Here is a 26,614-nt window from a genome sequence, read left to right on the forward strand (position 1 = left end):
CTATTTAAATTCCAGTTAGTTGACATACAGTGTAATATTAGTTTCAGGTGTACATTACAGTGATTCAACATACATCGCCAGGTACACATTGAACAAGAGAAACCAGAGCCTGAGAGCAGTTAAGGTTATTCAGGAGCTATTGCAATAGGGGAAGGGAGACTTCAGTGTAGAACTGGGCTCAATTTGAAATATAAGAACCCGTAGGGATTTATAGCCAAAGATCAGGGTGGTGGTCAGTAGATGGAAAATTAGTAAGAGGGAAATCGAGTAAAGAGGGATTCTGCTAACCAACCTGACAGGATGCTTTCTGAAGGCAGGCTGGGGTGATGAGATGTGACCTGAGGGGTTGAGGGGGTGAGGAATTCGATTAGATATTGAAGATGATCAGATATGGAGGGTGGGCGTCCTGGCTAAACTGACTTAGCAGGATTTCTGCAAAAACTTGACAATGCAAAGAGAGAAGGCCAACGGTCAGGCCCTAGATGGGAAGAGGGTTCAGAGGATATTGTCTAAAGTTTGGTCAAGGGGGTCATCTGTAAGTGCGTCCCTGATATAATATAATAAACAACAGTAGAAAGAGATAAAGAGAAAAATAAGTGATGAGTGCTACCTAAAGAATCTTATACTCAAGTAGGGGAGATAGGACGCTTCTTGAATATAAACATTAGATTTGAACCCAGACCAAGACCACCATTACAATCATGTTGCCATTAATGGGCCAAATCGCAAAGGTCCTAAAGCACTACTGGATTGAATAGTAGACTTTAACGTGATCTTTCAAGGATTCCTTTCCTGTCATCTCAGGTGAGTCTCTAGTGAAGATGGGCCCTTCTTTGTCAGCTCTTGCAGAAACCAAACGCCAGCATTAAGTCTTTTACTGATGGTCTCCAGCGTCCTGAGGGCACATGATCTTCCTCAGGCATTGCTACTGTCACCGCCTAGCTTGGGAGGGGTATGAAGGATCTGGCCATATATTTCCATGGCAGAGCTCAGTCTGACTTTTCATGCAACTTTAGGGAAAGTCTAAAACTGGATGCAAAAAACTAAATAAACAAACAAACAAACAAACAAACAAATAAATAAATAAATAAAAAACTGTATGCAAATATTCTCAAGCCCACAAGCTCAGGGTTCACACAGCACATTCAGGCTTGGCTGAAAGGCAGATTCCACTAGGTAGGGGCCAACGGAATACCATCCTCCGTACATCTGCGTGGACCGGCACCTGTTGTAGAGTGTTGGATCCTACCTCCCACACTGATCCTTCCCACGCTCAGATCTGTCTTCCGAGTTCTCATTTCTTCTCCTACCTTTTACTTCTTTCCGGGAAATTTTACAGAGGACCTATTTGCTCTATTCAGAGAAAATACCACCCCTACAATCATCTGTAACGTGTCCTTATTCTCTATTCACAACTGGATAATCAATTCAAAACACAGTAGTTCAATATCCTCTGTTTTCCCAAAACAGAGTCATTCACCATATGTAAAACATCAGTGGTTAATCCAGATTGAACAATCACAACTCAATTTTCTTTATTAAATGGTTATTTTATCCAACTTCCCTATCTTAAAAAACTTCAAATCTTACCAAAAAAATGGCTAGAAAATAGTATGATGATCAATGTACACTGCATCTAGATTTGCCTGTAACATTTTACCACATTTTCTTTATCTCTGTGTATTTTTTTGTTCTTTTTAACATTTGAGAATTGATTGCAGGCAGTAAACAACACTTCATCTCTAAACATTTGGGCATATGCCTGCTAAGAACAAAGGCATTTCCTGACATAATCGCAATGCACTTACTGCATTTGGGAAATCTGACAGTCTGTATTCAGTGTTGGCAATTGTCTCAATAATGTTCTTCATGGAGTTTAGAAATTGGATTGGTGATCCCGCGTTGCATTTTATAGTCTTGCTTCATTGTCTCTATTAACCTAAAACAGGTCCTCATCCTTTTTGTGTGTATGTGTGTCTGTCTGGACATCAGCATTTGAGAACATTCCAAGTAAGTTGTATTATCATACAATTTTTTTTATACTCCATCCTCCAGAATGAGGTGATGTGCAGATTCACATGGTCCTCCAGTGATTCTCTGAATCTCAATTTATTACCTCTTTATAAGCACCTGGTTATCACACACACACACACACACACACACACACGTCTCCATAAGAAAATGCAAGTGCATCCCATATACTCACACAGGGAAAAAAAATAGGAGAAAATTCCTCCACTTCCAAATTAAGCCAACACACACAAAAAAACAAAAAACAAAAAAACAAAAAACAAATCTGCATGGAGCCATAGCATTGACTCATCCAAAATAACGATTTACACTGCAGATAGAATTTTTGGTTTAAAAGAGCTATATACAAATGACTTGTTCTTTAGTTTTTCACAAGAATAATAGGTGACTATGCCTCTACATTTGTATCAATAAAATACCCATACTAATTCTTTACCTTTTTTGAAATCAGGATAATTTATTTCAAAAGATATTTGGGATCTCCAGCTCTTGAAAGGTGAAAGTATTTGTGGCTTTTATTTTTAATTAGTTATTATTCGAAGTTTCACAAATCTTTGGTCAGATTTCAGCCAAATATACTCCATTACAAAAATTTAATATGGGGAACAACAAATAATCCAGAGGAAAGAGAGGCTGAAAAAAATGGGATGGAAAGATAGTACAGAGTTAGTTGTAAGGGTCCAAGAAACAGAAGATCCCATCAAATGACAAATAAGAGGATTTATTAGCTCATAGGGCAAGAAGCCCTGAGGAGAGAAGCTCTGCAGTTATTAATTTAGCAGCAACAATCAAATTTTTGTCATTTTCCTACTCAACAGTAAGCAGCTAGTCACTGTGTAATACAACTAGGTCTCCTGGCACCAAATATCCCAATGCCATTGAAAGGAGGCAGAAAAAAAGTGACTATCTTTTCTTTGTGTTTGCATTTAAAAATTTAGAAACTCTTCTCAGAAGCTCTCAGACACCCCTTCATGTCTCATTGGCCATAAATGGGTGACATGTCCAAATACAAATCCATCATTGGCAAAAGTTCTGGGACTTGGTAATTGGCTTAGACCCATAAGGGTTTAATCAAATTCCATGGGGGAAGGTGGAAATAAAACCAGAATGAAATTTGGTCTCAGCACTCAAAGATTGGCAATAAGTGTTAGGTGAGCAAGTATCAGTTTTACCTACATCCTCTCTAAGAAGGCAGTGTTCTAGACCTCAGACATTTCTAAAACTATCATTATTGGCATTTGTCAGTCCACTTCCCAATCGACGCTCTGAAGACACGGGAATTAATATAGGGATTCAGTGTCTAGAGGATCTACTTGTGGACCAACCAGGCAGACAGATGCTTAGATCAACCCCTGTAAAGTTGAAGAGATGGGACATCAAAAAGAAGATTATTGTAGACCAGTCTTCTCCATACTCCTGGCAAGTCTCAGCTATTGTGCCAGTTTTAAAGCCCAATGGTAAGAGAGAAAAGAGAACACAGTCCTTTGATGGACAACCTCTAGAGTTACACTCCTGATGTACCGGGTCTTGAGATTGGGTCACCCAAGCTTGTGAAAATAGAGGGTTAGGGTAGAGGTGCCATAGAATGGTGTGCTACCGGGTGTTGGCAGCCCAGTGGTAGTGCGGTGTAGCTTGAATTCACCCGTGGTGACGGCGTTAACACCGTAGAAATTCTCACATGTGACAGGCCAAGGATTCCTTCTCGAGCGGAGAGCTGTTGCTAAGCATTGATCGGCAAATCATGTTATTTTCAGCTCTTTTATTTTTTTTAGCCAGATAACCTTGGCCCTTTATACGTATTCCCTTATTTTCTTTACATGTTGAAACTGAAAGTACCTACCTCATGGACGAAGTATGTTTTGTAAAACATTTAGCTGTCTGCTAGGGATATCATAAATAGTCAACACATGTGCACTATATTATTATTACTATGACTGTGGAAGTGATTTTTGCTGAAGGTCATAGTGCAATGTGAATAAGCAACATGTGCAACGGATGCAGGCCCTGCAAACCCTCCACCTCTGACCTGTGCCTGGTCAGTATGATTAAGCCACCTGGGAGGGCTTAGTCAGTTAGGCATCTGCCTTCGGCTCAGGTCATGATTCTGGGGTCCTGGGATCGAGTCCTGCATTGGCTTCCTGCAGAAGCAGCAGGGAGTCTGAGTCTGCTTGTCCCTCTGACCCTCCCCACTCCAGTGTATGTAAATAAATAAATAAATAAATAAATAAATAAATAAATAAAATTTTCAAAGAAGAATATAGATGCAAATACGTTTGAAAAGAACAGTAACAGTTAATGCATCCAGGTTGGAGTTTCCGTGTTTCTTAAATTTATTCAGATACCTGAGCGCCTGGACGGCCTGGTCGCTTAAGCAGGAGCTCTTGATTTCAGGGTTCATGATCTCAGAGCTCTGGGAGGGGGCCCCTCGGTGGGCTCCGCGCTCAGCAGGGAGTTGGCTTGAAGATTCTTTCTCTCCTTCTCCCTCTCCCTCTGCCCCTCCCCTTTCTCGTGCATCCATGCTCTCTGTTCTCTCTCTAAAATAAATAAATAAATCTTAAAAAGATTATTCAGATACCGTGGAGACTGCTTTTGTAGAAATCGAGGTTTGGTGCCATTGGCAAATTATGAGACATCAAATTGGGGTGAGAAATTGTGCTTAGTTTAATGGGCTGTTTTAAAACCTATGAAAGGGACGTAGAGATCCAGGGTGCCTGACGCCAGCTAGCATCTTGTGTGCCTGTTTCATCCCCCTTAATACTCGTCACCTCTCTGTGTTTAGGTGCCGACGTCTGCAAGATGCAAGGGTTGAACCTACCCAGTGGTAACCAGTGCCTCAGTCACTGCCAGCAGAGACAACTTTGGTCTCTTCTCCAATGTCGAACACATTCTACTCCTCAGAACTGGAACTCAGGTCCACCAGACCCAAAATCCATTTATTATTTCCATAACTAGTCGCCAGGTCCTATTGGCCTCATTTCACAAATATAGCTCAGAAATATTCACGATGGCTCCAAGGACCCCAGGTACACAGCTCTTCCTTGGTTTGTCCAAGCACATCAGGCTCTTTTCAGGGTGGGTTTCGCGTCTATTGTCCTGTCTTCCTGGAGATGCTCCTCACTGTGCACAGGGACGCCTCCTCCATCCTTCAGATTTATGTAAGACGCTCAGGCTGCCAAAACGAAATACCATAGACCAGAAGACTTAACCAACGGAGATGGATTTGCCAACATTTCTAGAGGCTCTAAGCCCAAGATCAAGGTAACAGCCGAGTTCATGTCTGGTGAGACTATGCTCCTCAACTTGAAATTGGCTTCTTCTTTCTGTGTCCTCACGTGGCCTTTTCTCTGTGTACAGAGAGTTGCCTCTCTGTTGTTTCTTCCTCTTCTTATAAGGGCAGAAGTCCTAGAGCATTGGGGCCCCACATTCATGAACTCATTTAATTTTAACTACCTCCTTAAAGGCCCGATCTCCAAATACAATCACACTAGGGGTTAGGGCTTCACCATCTTAACGGCAAGGCTAGGGGCACAATTCAGATCATAATAAGGTTCCCAGTTAAGGCTCAGTTGATCAGCAAGTGCTGTCCTGACCTGACCTCACATCTCCAAATTTAATCTCTTCTGTTTTTCTCTCACTGTACCATGTTCTTTTCCTTCAATGTGCACTGCTTATCTATTTAAATATACTACTTATTTATTTGGAGTCAGTTTTCAGGTCTATGATATAGATAATAGTATAAGGATAAGGACCAAGGCCCCTGTATCTGCAACTATGTGTTCAGCAATAAGCATAGGGCCTGGCGCATACTGAGCAGTCAACACATATTGTGGTTTGCTCACTCATTTATTTACTGTGTAAGCATATTTTAAATCAAGATACAAAAGAAGAATGACTCCTAACACTCAGCTCCTCTATGTCCTGGGAGAGTTTCAGGTGTTTTGCAGGCATTATCTCTTATTCTTCACAGCGTCATAAGTTGTCGCAGTTTTGTTTCCTAGCCATAATGATAATCCTTACCTGCATTTATTATCCACAAAAGTGGAATTACTGGCTCAAGACACATAAACATCTTTAGGCTCTTGGCAAATATTAAGCTGAGTTTCAGAAAAATCTATAATAATTTAGCTACTACGATTCAGTGTCCACTTTACCACACCCTCATAAGTATTAACATTCATCTTTATCTTTGCTCATTTTTAAGGGCGAATGTAGTATAGAGCTGCAATTTTAATTTATCCAATTTAATTTATTTGGTTACCAATGAATCTGAAAGCAAGATCCTTGGCTGTGGGCTCTACCCCTGTCTTGTCTACATGCCTCCATGTGCCCCTGCTTCTTCACAGGAAGTTGCCTAGAGACCTCCAAGAACTGGTAACCTTCAGCACCGTGTTACAGAAAGACCTTAATTGAGATAAAATTGCTCGAGGGACTCATATTTTAGTTAGCAGCTTGTCTGCAGAGACTTTCTCGATAGCTCCTGACTACCTTCAAGATTAAGCACAAGGTCCTCCACAGTGTATAAGTCCTCATAGTGCTGACCATCTCCTGATGTCCAGGGCCATCTCTCCTCCCCCCTCCTTCACCCCCTCAAGATCGAACAACATGGCTGGCTGCCTAGAGTTTCTCCTTTCCTCCTTTGCTTCTCCTTTTCTCCTTTGATTCTCCTTTCCATTTCTTGGCTGAAGTACCCCCACTCCTCCGGCCATGGGAACTTTCCCTGCTTCTCCCCTTCCTGCTTTCCTCAGCCTCATACCCTCTGACAAACTCTCATTTCCGGTCAGCATTCTTCAACAAATTTTATTATATGATTTTTCTGGGCCGAGATACCACCTGCCGTGTAACTACGTAACCACTGACTGCATTGAGTGACCTTCCTCTGTCTCCCCATGGCACCCTGCGATCATGTCTGAATCGTAATCATCTGTCCACTTGTGTCTTAGAGTCAAGACAATGGACTCCTTGAGGGCGTAAACCATCTTCACTTTATATTCTCAGGAACTAACACAGCGCCAGTGATAATAACACAGTACCGGATATTTAATAAATAGGTTTACATGAATAGGTGAATAAATGACTGAGAAAATGAATTATTAACTTTGAGCAGGAAATGTGACATTTCCTCCTGGTAAGTGGCAGAGAAAGAAGAGACACTAGTTACACGTCTCCGTAAGGGTTCTGTCAAAACAATAGAAACAACCCCAGGTATTTGATGTTGGACGGGATTTAGCACAGAGCGTGAGGACCAGAAGAGCAAAGATGAGGGGGTCTGGTGATCGGGTGTGATGTCATCAATTAGGGCAACAAGCCAAACTGAAAAGTAAGTCAAGCGTTTATTCACTTGTTGCCACAAGTGCCAGCAAGGGACGAAAGGAGACCCCGGCTTCCCCATGTTCTGTTTTTCCCCATGGGATGGCCCTGGCCAGGGCTCAGGCAGGTGTGGTAAGGGTGGCAGGGGTCCTACCACTACGGAGGAGTCCTGAACAGAGGCCTCTACCTCATTATGGATCCATCAGTGGGTGGTCGGGACTCGGGCAGGGGGGCTAGCAGTGGAAAGGTCTGGGAAATGCAGAGGCCCCCCACCCTGGCTGCCTCATGAAGTGGTTTCCAATGTGCAGACGAATGTGGCTGGCCCAGAGGAGCCTGACTCCTTGACTGTCATTCCCTTCAGAGGGTTTCAATGCCCTGGTTATGCCACAGGTCTGCTATGATGAGGGCGGCTTCCCCCTCAGACACCTGCTCAGTAACACCCTGTGATTGCCTTTGGTGCAGCCTGGACAATCACACAGGATTTGGGTCTGGAGCTGGGCGCCTAACAGTGAAGCCTCTAGAAGTCAAGAATTCAAGTTATATGGGAATTGTGGGAAAATGCCGGTGGTAATCTCCACTGCCTGTGGCATCAAACTGGATGAGTGAGGAGAGAATACCTGAAAGGTGGGAAAACCTCACACAGATCTTCCTCCACTTATGATGGACTTAGGGCCCCACGAAACCCTTCATAAGATGAAAAGAGCATGAGTTGAAAATGCACTTACTACCCCTGGCCCGTCTGATGTCACAGCTCTGCCTGGCGTACCTGACATGTGCTCAGAACACTTGCAGTAGCCTGCGGTTGTGCAAAATCGTGTAACAGTGCTGAATACCTCACCTGACTCATTGGGCATCACAGGGCAGGTGGACACCGGAGTGGCTGGATGTGTGCAGAACAGTTGTGAGTGTTCACCCCTGCCATGTGGCTGACTGGGAGCTGCAGGCTGCAGGCCATGCCATTGTGGGTCGTCGTGATGCACGCGGATCGCTTGCCCGGGAAGGTCAAGATTCAAAATGTGAAGGACGGTTTCTGTGGAAGGAGGCTCACTTTCACACTCTCCTAAAGTCGAAAAAATCGTAAGTCAAACCATCCTAAGCCAGGGACCATCTGTATTTGCCCCCTGCCAAGGCCCCTGCGTTCCCACCACCACCTAGGATCAATGACGATCCATCTCTGCTTCTTTCCAGCCACACCTCCTGCATAAAAGTCTTCCTGGAATCTTACCTGGACAACTCAAGGTGGAAGTTTGGTAAACACAATCTCAAGGTTTCTGACTCGCGTGATTCAAAATCACGCACATCAAGGGAGAAATGATCCTGAGTTGTCAGTACACAGCACACAAGACAGAGGGTATGGGAAGGGAGGGGGTAGGAATATCTTTACCACAGAGATTCGATTTCATTTGAAATATTGGAAGCCAAATTGGGAAGGTGTGGAATTGGAGCGTGTGACTACCAGACGACAGCTGTGACCACTGAGAGAGACTAAAAAGGATGGGACAGTGGGATGGTCAGGAACGGTCCAGAGAATTACTTAGATGATGTGAAGAGCTCATTCACAGGTACCAAGAAATGTATAGCATGAAAAATCTGAGTCTTACTCAAAATCAAACAAATACATACAAATTCTGGTCGCTTAAATTAACAAAACCCTTCAGATGCTGCTCAGTTAGAATGTAGGACAAAACAGTTGTTACTTCCACTGTTACCAAAATCTACTGTTCTCAATTTTCTCAAAGATGATTTGTCAAAGTACATTGAGAAACGCAGAATTGTTTTTTTCTTTAGCTCCTAGGTTCTATTTTTAGACATTCATTCTAGAGAAAAAAAAAAGTTTGAGTTGCTGGTCACTAACAACCTAAATATCCACCAGCAGGGGAAAGTTAGCCATAAATTGTAACGTGTCTAAAAGGGAGGATTTATGAAATTCATTAAAAGTTAAATACTGGAAATAAGTCCCATGGACTCTGGACTAAGTGCATTTTATAATGTTAAGGGGCATTTTGTGAAAATAATGTGCACCTTTTGTGTTTTACACACACAGAAATGAAATTGGGAGGAACAGCACCAAAATCTTAATGGCAATTTTTCCGTAGGATGTTGTAGGTCCTTTCTACTCTCCAGTTTGTTTTTTGTCTGTTTTTCTGAGTTGTATAATAAACATGTTTTACTCTTATAAAAATTGAGTTTCTTTGAGAACCCATTTGGTATTTGAGTTTATAAACTTGAAATCAAACTAATCAGTCGTTGTGCAATTCTCCAGTTTGCTAGCCTCTCCCACAAGACCACGGAGAAAATTAGGAAACCAGAAGTTTATGTTAATCCGAGGATGTTTACAGCTTAGCAAAGCCCGTTGGCAGAAGGTGCATTGGGCTATGGGAGTTGAGTGTGAGACACCATTGTATCTGGCCTGGATAGAAATAAAACTGAAGTGTCTTGGGACGGGAAAAGAATACTGAAATAAAAAAAGGAACGGACTGAAGAACAGATGATGCTAGTGAAATTTTTCTTTCGAGATGGAATAATTCAAGCAAACAGCAAAGTCCAGAAAGCAGCTATAGTAGTACGACGATGGAGGAGAAATAAAGGCGAGGGCAGTGATTGAGGCCCTCAGAAGGTGGAGCGCAGGACACACCATCTACATGGATATGCAGGTCCCTTGAGAAAAGAGCAGCCCAGTAAGGATCCCAAATCCTCAGTGGATACACAAGGGTCCCCTGGAGGAGGCACCACAAGAAAGAGGGTAAAGGCCTGGCCCGAGAAGCATGCACGAAGTGACAGTGGGGAAAAGATGAGAATTGTTGTACCGCCTCCATATTTGGAGTTCTCAGATTTCTGTTTTCAGCTAAAAAACAAAACGAAAACTCCAAAACAAAAACAAAAACCCAACACTTTGATTTTTTAACGTTTTTAATTATCATCACTCCTTATAAAAATGTGCTCAGATGTAACCAATTTTCCTGTGGTACCTTTATGATTACTTAGCTTCTGAAGGGGAAGAGGTTATAGTATCAGTTAATTTACTTCCCCGCTATCATTACAGTGATTAATGACTGGCCATACAGAAGAGTGTGCTTTTAATTTTTTTTCTCATTAAAATTGTGCAAGGGATGTTGACAGTACCAATTGTACCTTAACAGGCATTTCAGGTTTAAGAATATTTGAGAACCATTCTGTGGCTGGTTGCTCCAGTGAATAGATTTCAAATTACGTGAAATTGGTTTTATGTTAAGAGTGCAAGAGTTTGTCCTAAAAATACATTAATTTTATCAAATTGTTTAGAGGGTTGGAGTTCCCTTTGGACAGAGCTAGCCAACTTCTTGGGTAAGGACAGAAGGCAAGACCGCCTCCTTTGCCTCCTCTGGGTACTGGGCTAGTGCAAATACTGCTCTAAGCTTAGGGTACCAGTCCTTCCAAAGGTGGTAAACGGGGGGCAGGGGCTTCAGTGAAGTCAGGTGAGCACAGAGGTGGCTGTGGTCTCGAAGGACAGCGATCGGGGAGAGACATGCCTTCTGTTTGAGGTCTCATCAACGTATTCTCAGGGTAGGAGCCTGATGGCCACAACATCTTCGTCACCAAGGTTTCTGGCCTTGAGCGTTCCTCTGTGTAGTGTCTTATTCCAACAGAGGGGCCGAAACTTCTCAAACAAGCGGGTTCAAGGCTTCAAGAGCCAGGAGGCAGAAGCAGCCTCTCCTCCTAAGGGTTGGGCCCAGAACCTCGACAGTCATTCCCACCGTAGGTCATGAACAGCAGAGTCAGGAAGGGACAGGAGTGTGTGCAGAGGGACAGGAGTTGCTGGCAGGGGCCGTATTCCCTGGGAGATGCTACACACGGGGAGGGGGTGTCCTGAGGGGTATGGAAGATCGTTCTTAGCAGCCTGAGGAAGAGATTAGGAAATTACTTGGATAAATGGATGGTATGAGAGAAACAGGCGCTAACCTTTGTAGAGGATGGTGAAAGGAGATAAAAATGAGGGGCCTTGGAGAGCGCTGTAGACCGAGCTGTGCTCCCCTCTCCTCAATTCATACATTGAAGTGCTAAGCTCCAGTGCTTCACGATGTGAGCATAGCTGGAGAGGGCTTTTATTTTTTTATTTATTTTTATTTTTTATTTTTTATTTTTGCACCAAAGGCATACCCTCGCTTTATTAAAGGGCTGCACCGCAGAGTCAATATAAAAACACAAAAAGTCCTATCAGTTTAATAACAATAAAAAACCCCAAAAATGGAAAACTGAGGAGGGCAGGGATGGGGCCCCTGAGCCAGAGGCACGGGGAGCCCTGCTCATGGCACCAGGCCTGGCTGCAGGGCCCCCAGTATTGCTGTTGCTACGAGGTCAGGGGGCAGCGATTGTCCTGTGGGAGCCACCATTCACCTGGGCCGAGAACCCTACTTCTGGGGTGTGCCCAGCTTCTGCATGCCCTGTATCTTGTCCAGCAGGCCAGAGATGAAGGCCTCAGTGGGTTTGTAACAGTCAACCAGCAGCTCCTTGACCCTGGCGGCCTGGGTATCATCACTTTCCAGGTCCAGGAGTTCATCCACATCAATCTCCAATTCCGGGATCTCTTCTTCCTGGCAGTCATAGAGGCGAGTGAGCTGCTCCAGGATCCACTCCTCCAGGAGTCGTACTTGCGGTCGTACTTGACTGTGACTTTCCCTTGGCACCTCACTGAGCCCTCGTCGTCTGCCCCACCTGGGCCCTCACCAGCCCCAGGGGAGCTCTGAAAGTAGACACGGGGCCCTGGGCCACTGCTGCCTGGTCCTGGGGCAGGGGCTGCCTGGAGAGGGCCTTTAAAGGGATAATTAGGGTAAAATGAGGCCCTAGGGTGGGCCGTAATCCAGTAGGATGGATGGATGTCCTCATGAGAAGTGGCTATTAGGACAGAGAAACCTGACCAAGGAAAGAATCATGGGGGCATAGGTGAAGGTGGCCCCCAGGAGCTCACTGGGGAGGCCTTAGAAGAAACCAGACTTGTTAACACCTGGATCTTGGCCTTAAGACACCCAGTCTGTGGAACTTTGTGACAGCAACCCTAGCACAGCAGAACGATCAGTGTCCTCCAGACGCTTAGCTCCACTGAAGATGTAGACAAACTCAGGCCCTTCTAACACCCACAACAGAAGGAGACACGCAACGCCGTGGGGATGCGTAGAGAAGGCACCATATTCTCTTCCTTTATGTTTTCCGTTAGCATACATTCTCATCACTTTTTCTTTCTTTATTTTTTTAAAAGATCTTATTTATTTACTTACTTGAGAGAGAAAGCAGGCCAGTTGGGGAGAGAGCAGAGGGAGGGGGACAAGCAGACTCCCTGCTGAGTGGGGAGCCCGACATGGGGCTCAATCCCAGGACCCTGAGGTCATGACCTGAGCCCAAGGCAGATGCTTAACCAACTGAGCCACCCAGGCACCTACTCATTGCTTTTTCTGATGATAAAGTGAGATCTTAATATAAAACACTGAACTAGGGTAGGTGCTCACCAGGTGTTCATTCCTTATAGATACTTCCTTCCAGCATATTGTACACACACATATTTTTTTTTCCTTTTTCTACCCATCAAAGGGGGAAAAAAGTAGAAAACCAGAGTGGAAGAATCTGAAACAACTTCAACCAAAACCGCAAATGACTCTGGTGGTCAACTCCTATAGGCTGCACGCACCGAGCTCCGAGCTGCGGTGGAGGACCGGCATTGGCAGGTCACGCAGGAGAGAATGACTGCTGGGCCCATGGTTCTGTTGGTCTTTGCACATGATCCAGGGTGTCTCTGGTGACAATTTAAAAATATTCTGGATTAAAAAAAAAAAATTTTTGGATGAGTTTATTCTCCTCAAGAAGAATCTTCTCAAGATTAAACTATGATTGAGAGCAAACATCAGTAAATAGAATCTTTCATTATTATAAAATAGTAATCTATGAAAATACGTTTAAGTAAATACTAATGGCTATTGAAGGAAGGTATTTTATCAAAGCTTATACATGGTCAAAGGTTTATGAAATAGTTTGTGCCGAAGGGAATTTACCATGGGGAAATCTTCCTGGAGGTGGTATTTCTGATAGGATAAGTAAAGCGTTAACGCATATCAGGGAGGAGTTATTTATATTTCTGATTTATCATTTTAATTAAGAATCTTTTTTTTTTTTTTTAAAGAATCATTTCTTAATGGCACTCGTGACTCGAAGCAGATGAATAAGGTGGGTGTAAGTCAGAAGTGTGCAAAGTGTCTCACCAGGTCCTGTGGTGCCCTGCAGAGATATACCTAGGGCCAAGCCCCAAAAGAGACAAGAGAAATGCTTTTGTGCACTGTTTCCAGAAGTAACGCGAGGAATAAAAATACCCTTGCATACTCTATGCATTGTTGTAGGCTCTCTCCAGTGGTCTCTCTGGGAAAATGAAGGACAGTAAACATACAAATCCGGAACAGTACCTTGGGGCCCGTGCACAACCATCACGGCCAGGGCCTCAGAGCCCCAGGCCCAGGGGAGCTCACACTTCTTATTCAATAGGCATAAATTCCATTCTTTCCGCATTTTAAGAAGCAAGACAGACCAGGGTGCCCGGGCTCAGCAGTGAGCTCACGGCCCCAGCCCACGGGGTCACTAGGCCGCGGGAAGGGCCTCGGCCGCCTCTGCTCTTTCTTGCTTTGCTTTCTTCCTTCTTTTTAAAGATTTTATTTATTTATGTATTTATGTATTTGTGTATTTATTTATTTATTTATTTGAGAGAGAGAGAGAGAGCACAACCGAGCAGAAGCAGAGGGAGAGGGAGAAGCAGGCTCCCTCCAGTGCAGGGAGCCCAACATCATGGGTGGAGGGGTGGGATCAAGTCCTGAGCCGATGGCAGTTGCTTCACCGACTGAGCCACCCAGGCCTCCCTCCCACTGCCCCAGCTTGCATCTGATCTTCTGCTTCCATGAGCAGGTTTAATTGTCCCTGGGCCTTTGTATCAGTTCACCAGGATTCCAGGAGCCAACCAGCAGGCCCTGACTGGCTGACCCTGGTTCACTGGCCCCGGGCCGCCAGGGACCAGGGAGGCTGGGACTGTCTGCTTTAGGGGCACCTGTGGGGCTCTGGCAGTTAAGTGTCTGCTTTTGGCTCAGGTCATGATCCCGGGGTCCTGGGGGCTCAGTCTATTGGGTTCCTTTGCTCAGAGGGGAGCCTGCTTCTCCCTCTCCCTCTGCCTCCCACCCACCACCCACCACCCACCACCCTTGTGTTCTCCCTCTCTGTCAAATAAATAAATACATTTATTTTCTTTCAATTTAAAAAAAAATTAAGTGCCTGCTTTGGTGTCTGCTCTGGTCAATGGAGGGTAATACCTTGACTATAAGAGGCGTCGATGCCTGGTGGACAAATAGTTAGACTTCAGTGGAGATCTTTATTTCAAATTCATAGAACTGTGTTAATATTTCTAATAACACTAAAAAAGTTTAGCTAGCCTTGACATAGTCCCCTCACCGATTGCATTACTATGTCAAAACAGTTGTTTTCCACTAAACATGGATATCAATTAGAGCCATTATCCTTTACTCATAATTTTATTCATGATATAATGGAAAAGCAAAGAGTCTTTCTTAAAAGCTCGTCCTAGAGGATCTATTAGAGCCAGGGCAAGTTTCCATTTACTGAGTAATTACTGTGTTCCTGGCTGGCACTAGGCTACGTCCTGTCTATGCAGCAGCTTGTTTAGACCTCATAAAGACCATACAAACTCTGCACCATTGACTTCATTTTCTGTGTGAAAAAGCCACAAAGCTGTCTCTGTGCAGAACCCAAGCCCAGAATCTAGGATTCTCCTTCTCCTCTTCTTCGTCCCCCATTCCCTTCCTTCCCTACTTTCCTCCCCTTCCTACCTTCTGTCTATCTGCTTTCCTTCCTTCTTCTTTCTTAGACATCAAAGTCCTTATACATAGTGTTTTCACCACTTTGTATGGCTAATTAGCAGCGTAAAAGCCCATGAATCCTACCTTCATGAAAAAAAATCTATTGTTTTTTTCTGAAAATATGTATTTGGTCACCATCATCATGGATTCTCTGTGATACAGCCTGGTTGGTTTTTAAACTTAAAAAAAAAAAATCATTCCAAACTTCCACTTAGAAATGAAAACAGATTTGAAAAGTTATGGATCGTTGACTGTGGCACCAAGAAACAGTATAGAACCTACTGTGCTCTAAGAAAAAGCGGAGCAGGAGACCGTCAGTGTGGTTTCGCAGTTGGCATTCTTCACTGGGAACCAGAGCAGAGTAGGAAAACATCTGTCCTCAAATGTTGCAAAGGCCACTGCTCTAGTTAAACTGTTGTGAACTGGGGCACTTGAGTCTAAGTAATTCAGGACTTTTATTTTCAGCACATGTCCCCAATCATTCCTGTAGAAATGAAGGCCATTTCTTGACTCCAAATGTGCCATTTACCCTTAGCACACAATCTGTAACTTTTATCCAACGAGTAAAGACAGAAAAGTGGAAAGATGTTACATTCTCAGATAAAAGAATCTGAAAACATTTGAGGAAAGGGAGAGTGAAAAGAGTAGTCAGAGTCCATTAAACCAAAAACATGTATTTCTAGTTGTGTACCCTAATTATGCTTCCTTTCACTTTATCATTTCTTCTGGAATATGCTCTACTGAAATAAATACAGTTCACCTTTATGAGAAAAGAAAAATATCTCCATTCCGTACAAATCTATGACACATTCATCATTACTTGGAATGGAGAAGAGGCCCGTATTTTGTGAGATTTTCCTATCTAAATGCTAACTAGATCTGAATATGCATAGCTTATTCCAACCAGAGTTCAGAAATGTGCCCGGGAGTCATTCAGGCAACATTTTAGTCCTTTTAGACATTCTGGATTCTTCTTCTATACTGTTATTCTCCATCACGTAAAGCTTCTTGGTGTCTAGTGTGGGCCAAAGTCGAGAGGAAAGGATACATGTGAGCACAATAAATGGTAGACATGTTGGGGGCCATGAAGATGTAATGAGGGTTTTTGCTCAGTAATAGGCAGTGTTATGTGGTGGTTATGGATCCCAGAGACACACTTCACCGATTCAAATCCTGGTTGTTGGTTAAATAGCATTGAGCAAGTAATTTAGCCTTCTCATAACTCAATAGCCTCATCTGTAAAATGGAGGTGATGATACAAACACTTCATAACGTTACTGTGAAGATTGAGTTATTACTGTAGAGCATCTATGTCAACCCACAGTAAGTCCTCAGTAAATATCAAAATTATGAGAATTTAATACATGTATTTTCTCATGTTATCATTCTTCAAGATGATTTTTCTATCATTACCTAGCATTCACCTATAGAGATGAGTAAGAATTGACTTAACTCACTGTCTATTGTAATAAATTTTTAGGTTATTTCTGATTTCTCAGGGCTATATATTTGCTTATTTTTTCAGATTAACCTTAAAATCATTTTGGCAACGTCCAAGAAAAATACCCCTGGAGTTTTAATTGGAATTATATGAAACCTATATATTTGTTTTGGGGATATTCTTTTACAAAGTTCAGTTTCTTGTCCTGGGGTACAGTATATCCATCTGCATGTTCTAGTCTTCCTAACAAGTGAATCTAGTATTTTGTAATTATTTTCATAGAGATTATCTATTTTTACATTGATTCTTATGTATTTCATAATTTTGCCATTAGGAACTATTAAATAGAATTTATTCTTACTTCTTGCTGTTATGAAATATTTAGTACTTTGTTTATCTGGATATTTATGTGGTGGTTATAATTTTTCATAGTAAAAACATCAAACCTTTTCTGTGTATGACCTATTTCTATGCATAGAAAAATGTCAGCTTACATCCTGAATTTAGAGCAATTTTTACCTATTACTTATTTTAATAAAAGCACTTTTGCAAGGTAAAAATTTTAAGTCTATCATGCAAATGCACCACTAAGCAATAGGATGATTATATAAATAAATCACTTAAACAAATAGCATTCGTACTTCAGGTCTCTTAGATAAAGAGTCCATAGGACTATCTCAGTCCAAGTAGAAAAAGCAAGAACTTAAGAAAACTCCATGACTACTAACAGGTCCATTAATGGGTTTTAGCTACAGAAGTCCAACATTTACTGAAGTCCTGCCTTCTTTTCTACACATTCTTACCTTAGTATTTTTCTCATACTTTTCTAATTGTCTTGTTTATTTACTGTTTATTGTTTATTGTCTATCCTCCACCTCCCACCCCACCCCCACCATTGCCACTGTAATTTCTCTTATGGCTGTAGCCTTGGTTGTCTTGTTTGCTACAACAATCAATACCAAACCACAGTCTTATTCATTCATTTATTCAATAGGTCTTAATCTGCTATTTTTGTCATGAACTATATTGTATTTAGACAAAGTCTCTGGGTTCCACATATTTAGAGATAGAAAAGAAAGAAACAATAACATAATTTCAGGTATCGTAAGAACTCTGGGAGTGTAAGGCAATTCAACCGACTGAGCAAAGCAAGGAGAGGTTCTGTTTCAGAAAGAATAGCCAGTCAAGGTCTATCTAAGGAGGTAAAATGTGAACAGAGACCTGACTAATATGAAAGATTTAGATTGAGAATATTGCAGGTACTGAACGGTCATAAAGATCTTGAGGTGGCTAAACGTGGTGGTCTAAGCCGTAGCAATAAAACCAGGGAATGGGGGCAAAAATGAAAGATGAGGTCAGGAAGGCAAAACATGGTCAGATCAGGCAAGCTAAGCCTTCTTCTCTCCAGTAGTGCTTTTCAAGCTTTGTTGTGTATACAAATCATCTAGGATCTTGTTAAAACACAGACTCTGGTTTAGTTGGTCTGGGGCGAGGGTTGGGATTCTGAATTTCTAATGAGGATGCTATTGCTATTGTTCTGAGGAGCACTCTGAATAAGAAGCTTTTGAGCTATGAAAAGGTGGTTGAATTTTATTGTAAATATGAATGAAAGTCATTAAAGGGCCCTGGACTTGGGATAATACAAGTGATTTACATTTTTAAAAGATCATGAAGGTTGTGTGTGTAGAAAAACCTACTGGGGAGAAAGCATGTAAGCTGGAAACCAGTAAAAAGATTGTTTTCATCAGATGACAGATGATACTGACTTAATGTAGCATTGGCAGTGAAGGAGCTCATAAGACATACTCAAATTTGGAGTACATTTTGATTACAGAGTCAACAGGATGTTCTGATGGATTAGATGTCGGAAGTGAAAATAAGAGTGATAAAGACAAACTACTAGTTTTTAGACCGAGCAGTTGGGTGATTTGTGGTTCCTGTCCAGAGTTTAGGGGAGATTGCTGGATGGGAGATGGAAATTTGGAAGTCATTAGATTTTAAAGCTATGCAATTACATGAGCTCATCTAGCAAGTGAGTATATACAGAAGAGATTTGAGATTGAGAAGGGGAAGAAAACCCAAAGAATTGAGAAAAAGCCATCAGTGAGATAGGAAAAAAAAAAAAAAAAGTGTGGTGCCCCACAAGTCTAGTGAAGTGGTTCAGCAAAGGAGTTGGTGAAGAGGGTAATCAAATTTCTAGGAGTTCAACTAAAATGAATGACTGAGAATTGACCATTGGACTTAGCCAGATGCGGAGGATTTGCTGATATGACAAAGGTGGCCTTGATAAACAGGGTAATGAATCTTGGCTGGATTGTAAGAAAGAGAGAATGGGTGGTGATAAAGTGGAGGCAGAGACAACAGACATCTGTTTCAAAGATTTGTGTTATAGAAATAGGCCTAACTGGGAAGTGGTAGTGAATCAAAGGATTTTTATTTTAAGATAGGAAATAATGAACCATATTTATGTTCTGATGAGTGACAGGTGTGATATTGGGATTTATAGTATGAAATATACATTTGGCCTTCACCCTTCCTGGCACAAAACTCCTAAAACCCTTGAAACTTTTTAAAAATGTCTTTTGTTATGTTGATGAGGTGACCTCTAGAAAGCCCCAAGGCTGGGGGCTGGGTGCTTAGGGAACCAACTGTTGAACTTTCAGTCCCCAACCTCCTGGAAGGAGAGAGAGGCTGGAGATTGAATTCAATCAGCAATAGCCAGTGATTTAAACAATTGTGCTTATCTGATGAACCCTCCATAACAACTCTAAAGGACCAGGGAGCTTCTGGCCCGGCCAGGGGAACATGGGGAGTCCTTGGAAGAATGATGCACCTAAGGAGGGCACAGGAGCTCAGTACCCTTTCCCCATACCTCGCACCTCTTCCCTCTGGCTGTTCCTCAGTTATATCTTTTTATAATAAACTTGCAATCTAGTATGTAAAATGTTTCTCTGAGTTCTATGAGCTGCCCTAGCAAATGAATTAAACCCAAAGAAGAGGTCATTGGAACCTTCAATCTATAACCGGTTGGTCAGATGGACAGGTGACAACCTGGACTTGCAATTATCATCTGAAATGGGGATGGAGAGCAGACTTGTGGACTGAGCCCTTAACTTGTGGAATCTGAACTATCTCCAGGTAGATAGTATCGGAACTAAGTCAAACTGGAAGGCATCCAGCTAGTGTTGGAGCATTGCTTGGTGGTGTGGGAAAAACCCCTACACGTTGGAACCAGAATTAGAATTTATGCAGATCAAGAGGAAAACGTTAGTTGTATAGGTGGAAGGGCTGGCTGTGAAGAGACAGTGTCAGGAGGGAATGCAGAACATTCTTGTGTGTGTCCATACACACATACACATATACATACAGGTACGTGGAAAGCTGCATATAGTCCGGTAGATTTGTTGGTGGGAAAACGTAGCACTTTTCTTCTGGCTGTTTTAATTTTTCAATAAAATGCAAAGAAAGGTCATCAACCAACAGTGAGAAATGTGGTAGGTGTGCTGGGAGATCTGAGCAGTGAAGGAGTGGTGTGATATGATCCTCTTGGAAGGTGGGAAAGCAAATTCAGTAGGGTAATGTCCTAGGATTCACAAGACAGAATTGTGGAGCCATTTAAGATATAGTAATATAATCAAAGTGAAACAAGTAGAATATCCTCTCATCACATTTGTCTATTTAGAGAGCAAATGGTTAAGGTTACTGAGGACAAATGAGAGAAAGAAATTATAATAATGAACCATGGCATCTAAACCAAGAAAAAGGCTTGAAAAGTGGTGAGTCAATGCATTGTTGGGACAAAGGTGCAGCTGTTACAGTAAATGAACTAAAAAACAGGAGATTCTTTGAATTCTTAGGTAAGTAAAACCCATATGACCCTCCTCTTCAATTCTCCAAAGGTGCTGGATGGTGTGACCTTAACCATGTGAACACAGCTTAAATTGTCACGGACTTTTCTCAAAAGACTCACCATTGCTTTACTTTACACAGTCATCATATGATTTTATTTACCTACAATTTCTTAAAAATAGATCCATTGAGAGAAGCAGGGTCCATCAGTACAACAACTGTATTCCCTTTTATTTTAAAATATTTTAAAATGTTTTAATGCACCAAACCAAAAAGCAAAACATCATTCAAACCAAACAAGTTATTAGAGTACCATCCTTAAGTGCTGTTTTGTCTCTTTGCTTATTATTCTCCCAACAGCCATAAAGCAGAAATCATATTACCAAATTTGAATGCTAACGCATTTTCAGGGTAATGTGAACAGGAAACAAATAGAATCTTGAAACAGCATTTCAAATACTCTTCAGAAAACTGTTAGGAGGGCAAAAAGTCCATAAAATAAGGCACAAGGGTAGGCGACGAGAAGCTGTTGTCCTTTCATGTCCAAGGCCGAAATGAAGATTTTGGAAGCGGAGAGACTACACCAGCCAATGATGACCAGTGCCAACACAGTTCCAAAGGTGCCCCTACGGCAAAGACAAAAGAGATGATTACCTTCTGTCAAGGGAAAAAGACATTATTGAGTCAGAGCTGCCTCTGAAACATCCTTGGTACAATATTTTTAAATACTTCCTCCGTTTGTAAAATGAGGGTGGGGAACCCTACAAACTCAAAGGCCTTGGCCATCTTGAAAATCTGTGAGCCAAATTCCCCTCATCAGAGGTAAACGTTTTATACTTCAGTAAAAATGTGAACTAGTAGAAATGCAAATTTTTGCAGTTACCCCCATCTGTCAACACTCAAATCCCAACTCCAGAAAAACTTTTATAGAAACTAGGGTCTTCTTTTATAGTTACAGATTCGTTTCCCCACACGGTCTTCTCAAATGTATGCATGGTATGAGCAGAAAGATAAATGGCCTCGCATTCCAGTAGGGGCCTCGTCCCTACTGCTCCCAGGTCCACTTTTCAGGTTTCTGAGATGGCAAAGCCTGACACAGCTCAAGGAGGGAACACAGACATGTGTGTGGCTTCCCATCTCATTGCTGAAGATTCCTTTTATAAGTGTATTGTGGATTTTTCAGAATACTGGAATGGATTTGTTCAAATTGATATCTTCAAAGACAACTGTGGAGGCACCTGGCTCTCTAAGAAGAAATGGGCAAATACGGTAGTGAAGTCTAGCTACCATGAGGATAAAAAGAGGAGATGCGCATAGCAAAGAGTGAATTTCTCTCCTTATGTGCAAAACAGAATGCTTTATTTGGAAAAATAAGCTGTAAGATTTAGGAAAGATCACAAGATATCTACTCCACAGCTTTGGATCAGTGAGGTGACACATGGAAAATTGCATAGTAAAACGGGCATTATTAGGTCAAGAGCTAATTCTAAAGGAGGCACAATTTGTATTTTTTACAAAGGCACACTACTCCTTTCACCATCAAGCGACACTGTCTCACTTGATCCTGGTATAATCTGAAGTTGAGAATTATGTTTATTATTTGTGGTAATGACAAAAATATTTACTTTTAATAACTGAACCAAAGAAAAACAAGTGGAAAACTATATAGTATAGCTTATAATGCTTTGGATTATAAATAAACCAAAAATATCTAAAATGCATTCTAATAAGGATTATATTCATTGGTTCAATATCTATTAGAAATAATTTGTAGGTTGATCTAATACACAAGGTTTTTTTTTGTTTTGTTTAATACACAGGTTTTTATGAACAAAAATGTAAAATTATGTCTAATTTATTTGAATGATATAGTAATATGCCCCAAAAGGAAATTTCAGTGTAATATTTTTCAGGGTTGGATAATTTACTCTCCTTTAACATAATTTAAGAGATTTCAAAGTCATCCTTTATCATTTGAGAATGAAAATCTAGGGATGCATGGGGGGCTCAGTGGTTGAGCATCTGCCTTCAGCTCAGGTCATGACCCCAGGGTCCGGGACCGGGTCCCACATCAGTCCCACTCCCTGCAGGGAGCCTGCTTCTCCCTATGCCTCTGCCTCTCTCTGTATGTCTCTCGTGAATAAACAAATAACATCTTAAAATAAAAAGAATGAAAATCTAATGAAAAAAGGTCCAGACTTCTAATGATTCTCAACATCTCATTTTAGTTTTTTATTTTCTTCCCCTAATAATCTGGAGTCACTTGAGGTGCCCCAAACCTTAACTCTGCTGGAAATAATCTTTTAAAGTTTTTAAATGGTAAGTCATTATAGCATCCTTTGGCAAAAGCATTTAACAAAATAGAATTTGTAGAACTAAACTCTGTATTAACATGTCAAATGTCTGTACCAAACAACTTAGTAAATAGAAAAGCTTGCTGAAGAACATGATATACAAAAAGTAGTATTTTTCCATGGATAAGACTCAAGAAATATAACTGACATTGTATTCCATATTCAAGGCATCCATTTTCTGTTTTATTTCTCTTTTTAAAATGTTGAGTACTTGCTGATAAAGTAAGGGTTTGCTCTAAGTTATTCTCAAGAATGTCACCTTTAAAATGAAACCATACTGGGGCATCTGGGTGGCTCAGGTACGCAGCCGACTCTTGATTTTGGCTCCGGTCATGATCTTATGGCAGGCTCTGCACTGGATATGGAGCCTGCTTGGGATTCTCTTTCCACCTCTCCCTCTGCCCCTCCCACTCGAGCTAAATAACTAACTAAATAAATATGAGACCATGTTAAGACAAAGAAACATTTCCAACTAAGACATCTCAATAACGTCATGAAAAAAAAACTATAGGAGGTATCTAAACAAAATCTTTAAAGGCTCTCCTTAAATGTCTACCTTTGGCATTGGTGGCATTGGTAAGTTCTTTATATAATATATTGTCCGATTAGCAATTATTAGTGCTAATGACTTAAAATATGGATCAATTATTAATGCTAATAACTTAAAATATGGATCATCCAAGAAAAAAATACAAATTGTGCCTCCTTTGGATGTGGAAGGATGAGCACTGATGGCAAATGTCTACTGGGTTCAGAGAATGTAGGGGATGAAGGACTGTGTCAGTCTTTGCTCTCCCCAAACAGTGGGGGATGTGCCCTGGGAAACTGTCCAACAGCAACAGATCTACTGGATCCTCACTAATAGTCATGAATCGCAAATGCTAACTGCCCGGGAAGTAAAAAAGAAAAAAAAAAAATCTATTGGCTGAGCATATAGGCTATAGAGTTCTCTGACATTAACGTCCTCATCAGGGGTCCTGGGAATTCACTGCAAGGAGCCCAGCTGAGGAGGACATGTGCTTGCTGCCTGGAAGGGAGAGGGCCTGGGAGCTGAACCAATCTGTCAGCCTTCACCAGGTGCTTACTCTTCCAAAATCAAACAAATGAATTTTCTACAGTCATTATGTCACCCTGGACAATAGTCCATACTGAAGAATGCAACGACTTCCAATGTGCTTGGTTTATTTTATCATTGAAATCCTCCAAATGGGAACAGTACCTGAGCCAAAATGGACCTACTTCCCTGAATCTGTGTGTGGCTTTTAATAGCCAACGTTCCCCCAATCCCACGACCCAAAAGATAAGGAAGGCTTTAACTGCGGCCCTGGTGTGGCAAGCCTGAGGGAAGGGAAGACTGCACGAGGGGCACCTGGTGTCGCAGACACTCACTGCAGTGAGAAGACGAGGCCGCAGCCGGACAGGATGACCATGGGTAGCAGGCAGTAGCCCAGCACGCTCGCCACGCAGCCACAGGACAGCCCCGGGGAGCTCATCAAGCTCAGCAAAGTGTGAATCCCCAGGCAGCCCACGGCGCTCAGGCCGTACACGTAACCAAACTGAACCTTTCCTGCCTGCAACAACGGGAAGAAAACAGCTGGACACGTAGCCAACATCAAGAGGACACTGAAATGTCAACAAGGCAGAGAGCATTTGAGAACCAATCAGCTCAACACTGTGTCATGTGTTTCCAGGATGGTCATCAGAAGGCTGGGAGTTCTGGGGAGAAAAAACACTGGCTGTCCTATGAATTCAGGTCCTGAAAATAAACCCTCCTTATTGTATTTGGGGTGGCATGTGCATGCCACAAAAAAGATGAAAATTTTCTAGGTCGTTTTTTTTTGTTTTGTTTTGTTTGTTTTTTGTTTGTTTTTAGCAGAGATCATCTATTAGATGTACAAGACATAAGTAGGAATATGCTTGTTCTCCCCCTATTTGTTAATAATTGAATGAATGAATGAATGAATGAATGAATGAATGAAATCTCCACTTTAGCTTTGAAGACTTTATAAGGCAGATTAGTAATGTTAGCAAATATCTATAGGATGTACTGTTAGGTCCTATTCTGAGCACTTCACGTGTATTAAATTATTTAATCCACACAACAGCCTGATGAGATAGGTACCATTATGATACTCATTCTGCCCATGAGCAAATGAAGGTGCAGAGAATATGTAACTTGTCCAAAGTAAAATAATGTTAAGTGGTGGAACTTGGCTTTGAACCTAGCCAGTCTGGCTCTAAAATTAGATCGTGGATGTCTACAGGGTCTCTCACAGGTCTTAAAATAATGGGATTTACTTAGCCTTATCTAACCTGGCATATCCCAAACTTACTCGACCTTATCTAACCTGGCATATCCCAAACTTACTCGACCTTATCTAACCTGGCATATCCCAAACAATCCTCTGTTTTCATAACACATATTACCAATTTAACTGAACATACCTTATGAAAAGCTGGTTTATATAAGCCAAATGGTAATGAATCAAAAAATTTAAAAAAGTACTGCTAAAGGGAAATCACTGGTGCTCAGGAGACAACACTGACTTTCTGAGGACTCATAATCAGAACCATCCCCCACAAGGCCCTTGGGATGGGAGCTGACATAGTCCCATTAAACCCACCCAGGGAAAGTCACAATCTACTATTGATTCAACTGAGGATATTCTCACGTCTGTTACCTGAGGATGCCAAAGCTCCGGTAAAGAACGCTTTTGGTGTTTCTATTTGCATAAGCTGATTAGGAATTCTAGATAAATATTGAACAGGCTGACTGTTTTTCACAGAAATTATGCAAGACAATGAAGGATCTGGTAAACTCAGAGAGTGAGCTTTTTAGCCGTCATGTTTTCTTCTCCATGGCTGTTATCTATAGTTTTTATGTCTTACAGAATAAAGAGAGATTTACTTTGCAGTTAATTAATGGAGAATATTATGATCATTTTGATGTTCCAAATTGCCTAGCCATTTTGGGTTCTTCTTCCTCTGTACAGAGGGGGAGGTTGGTCACTATCAAGTCCTTTCACAAAATGTCCCTGGGCTATGCTTGCAGAATTCTCTCTGGCATTAGCCATAAATGTTCTCAGCAACTAACTTCCGTAGTCTCATGGCTAGTTTGTGAAATAATATTAATAATGCTAACGGACATCCTTAAGAAGCCCATCAGCTATTGTTCTATTGGGTGAGTTTGCTCCACTTGGAAAATAGTGACCATTTCAAATCACTTATATGTATTAGAGAAACAGTCTACTTGATATTTTAATTGGACGGGAGAATTGTGAGGAAGCAAAAGTTGTAATGGTGAAAGGCAACTTCCCCACAACCAAAGGACACAGAGTTAGACTTTCCCAATCCCAAGTAGTTTTTTGAACAGACTGGGGTATACAGAGGCTAGACAAAACTAATTTAATAGGAAAACTGTTCCTTTCAATATCAATCGGTGACCTCTCTCTTCATCTCCTTCCTTGTTAGTCTATCCAACTTAAGCTGTAATTCCATTTGGAAGGGGCCACCACCATTTTTAATCTGTTAAATTCTAAAAAGGGCTTGTAACTGAAATGGAAAGCAAATGTTCCATTTCTTTTTAACCTCAAAACTTTACGGGCCTTCCTTGTACAAACCTCATTACTGTATCTGGATTTGAAATACTTATTATTCTTCTGACTATGTTTTCACATAGTCATGCATGATCCTTTTCCAGATTGTATTCTTAGATCTACCAGAAAAATTAAATGGAGTCACACTTTTAAACC

The 26,614-nt window shown here is 41.7% G+C and overlaps 1 protein-coding gene and 1 pseudogene across 8 annotated transcripts in view; both read right to left on the minus strand.

The window, feature by feature from the left end:
* Window positions 1–11,726: 11,726 nt before the first annotated feature.
* Window positions 11,727–13,088, minus strand: LOC112652189 (protein phosphatase 1 regulatory subunit 14B-like; annotated as a pseudogene).
* Window positions 13,089–20,710: 7,622 nt separating this feature from the next.
* YIPF7 (Yip1 domain family member 7) overlaps window positions 20,711–26,614 on the minus strand; it is a 43,702-nt gene continuing 37,798 nt past the window's right edge. For 6 of the 8 annotated variants that reach the window (XM_025435883.3, XM_035714272.2, XM_025435884.3 and 3 more), the window contains 2 exons: window positions 24,252–24,433; window positions 20,711–21,134 (listed from right to left, as the gene is read on the minus strand). In XM_025435883.3, the coding sequence (XP_025291668.3) occupies window positions 20,972–21,134; window positions 24,252–24,433 (345 nt within the window). In that variant the 3' untranslated portion in view covers window positions 20,711–20,971. Of the gene's footprint in view, window positions 21,135–24,251; window positions 24,434–26,614 lie in introns of those variants that run through there. The other 2 variants (XM_049092924.1, XR_007401653.1) reach the window with 2 other exon arrangements.

The sequence above is a fragment of the Canis lupus genome, chromosome 13, assembly GCF_003254725.2.
Source record: "Canis lupus dingo isolate Sandy chromosome 13, ASM325472v2, whole genome shotgun sequence".
Classification (NCBI taxonomy): Eukaryota; Metazoa; Chordata; class Mammalia; order Carnivora; family Canidae; genus Canis; species Canis lupus.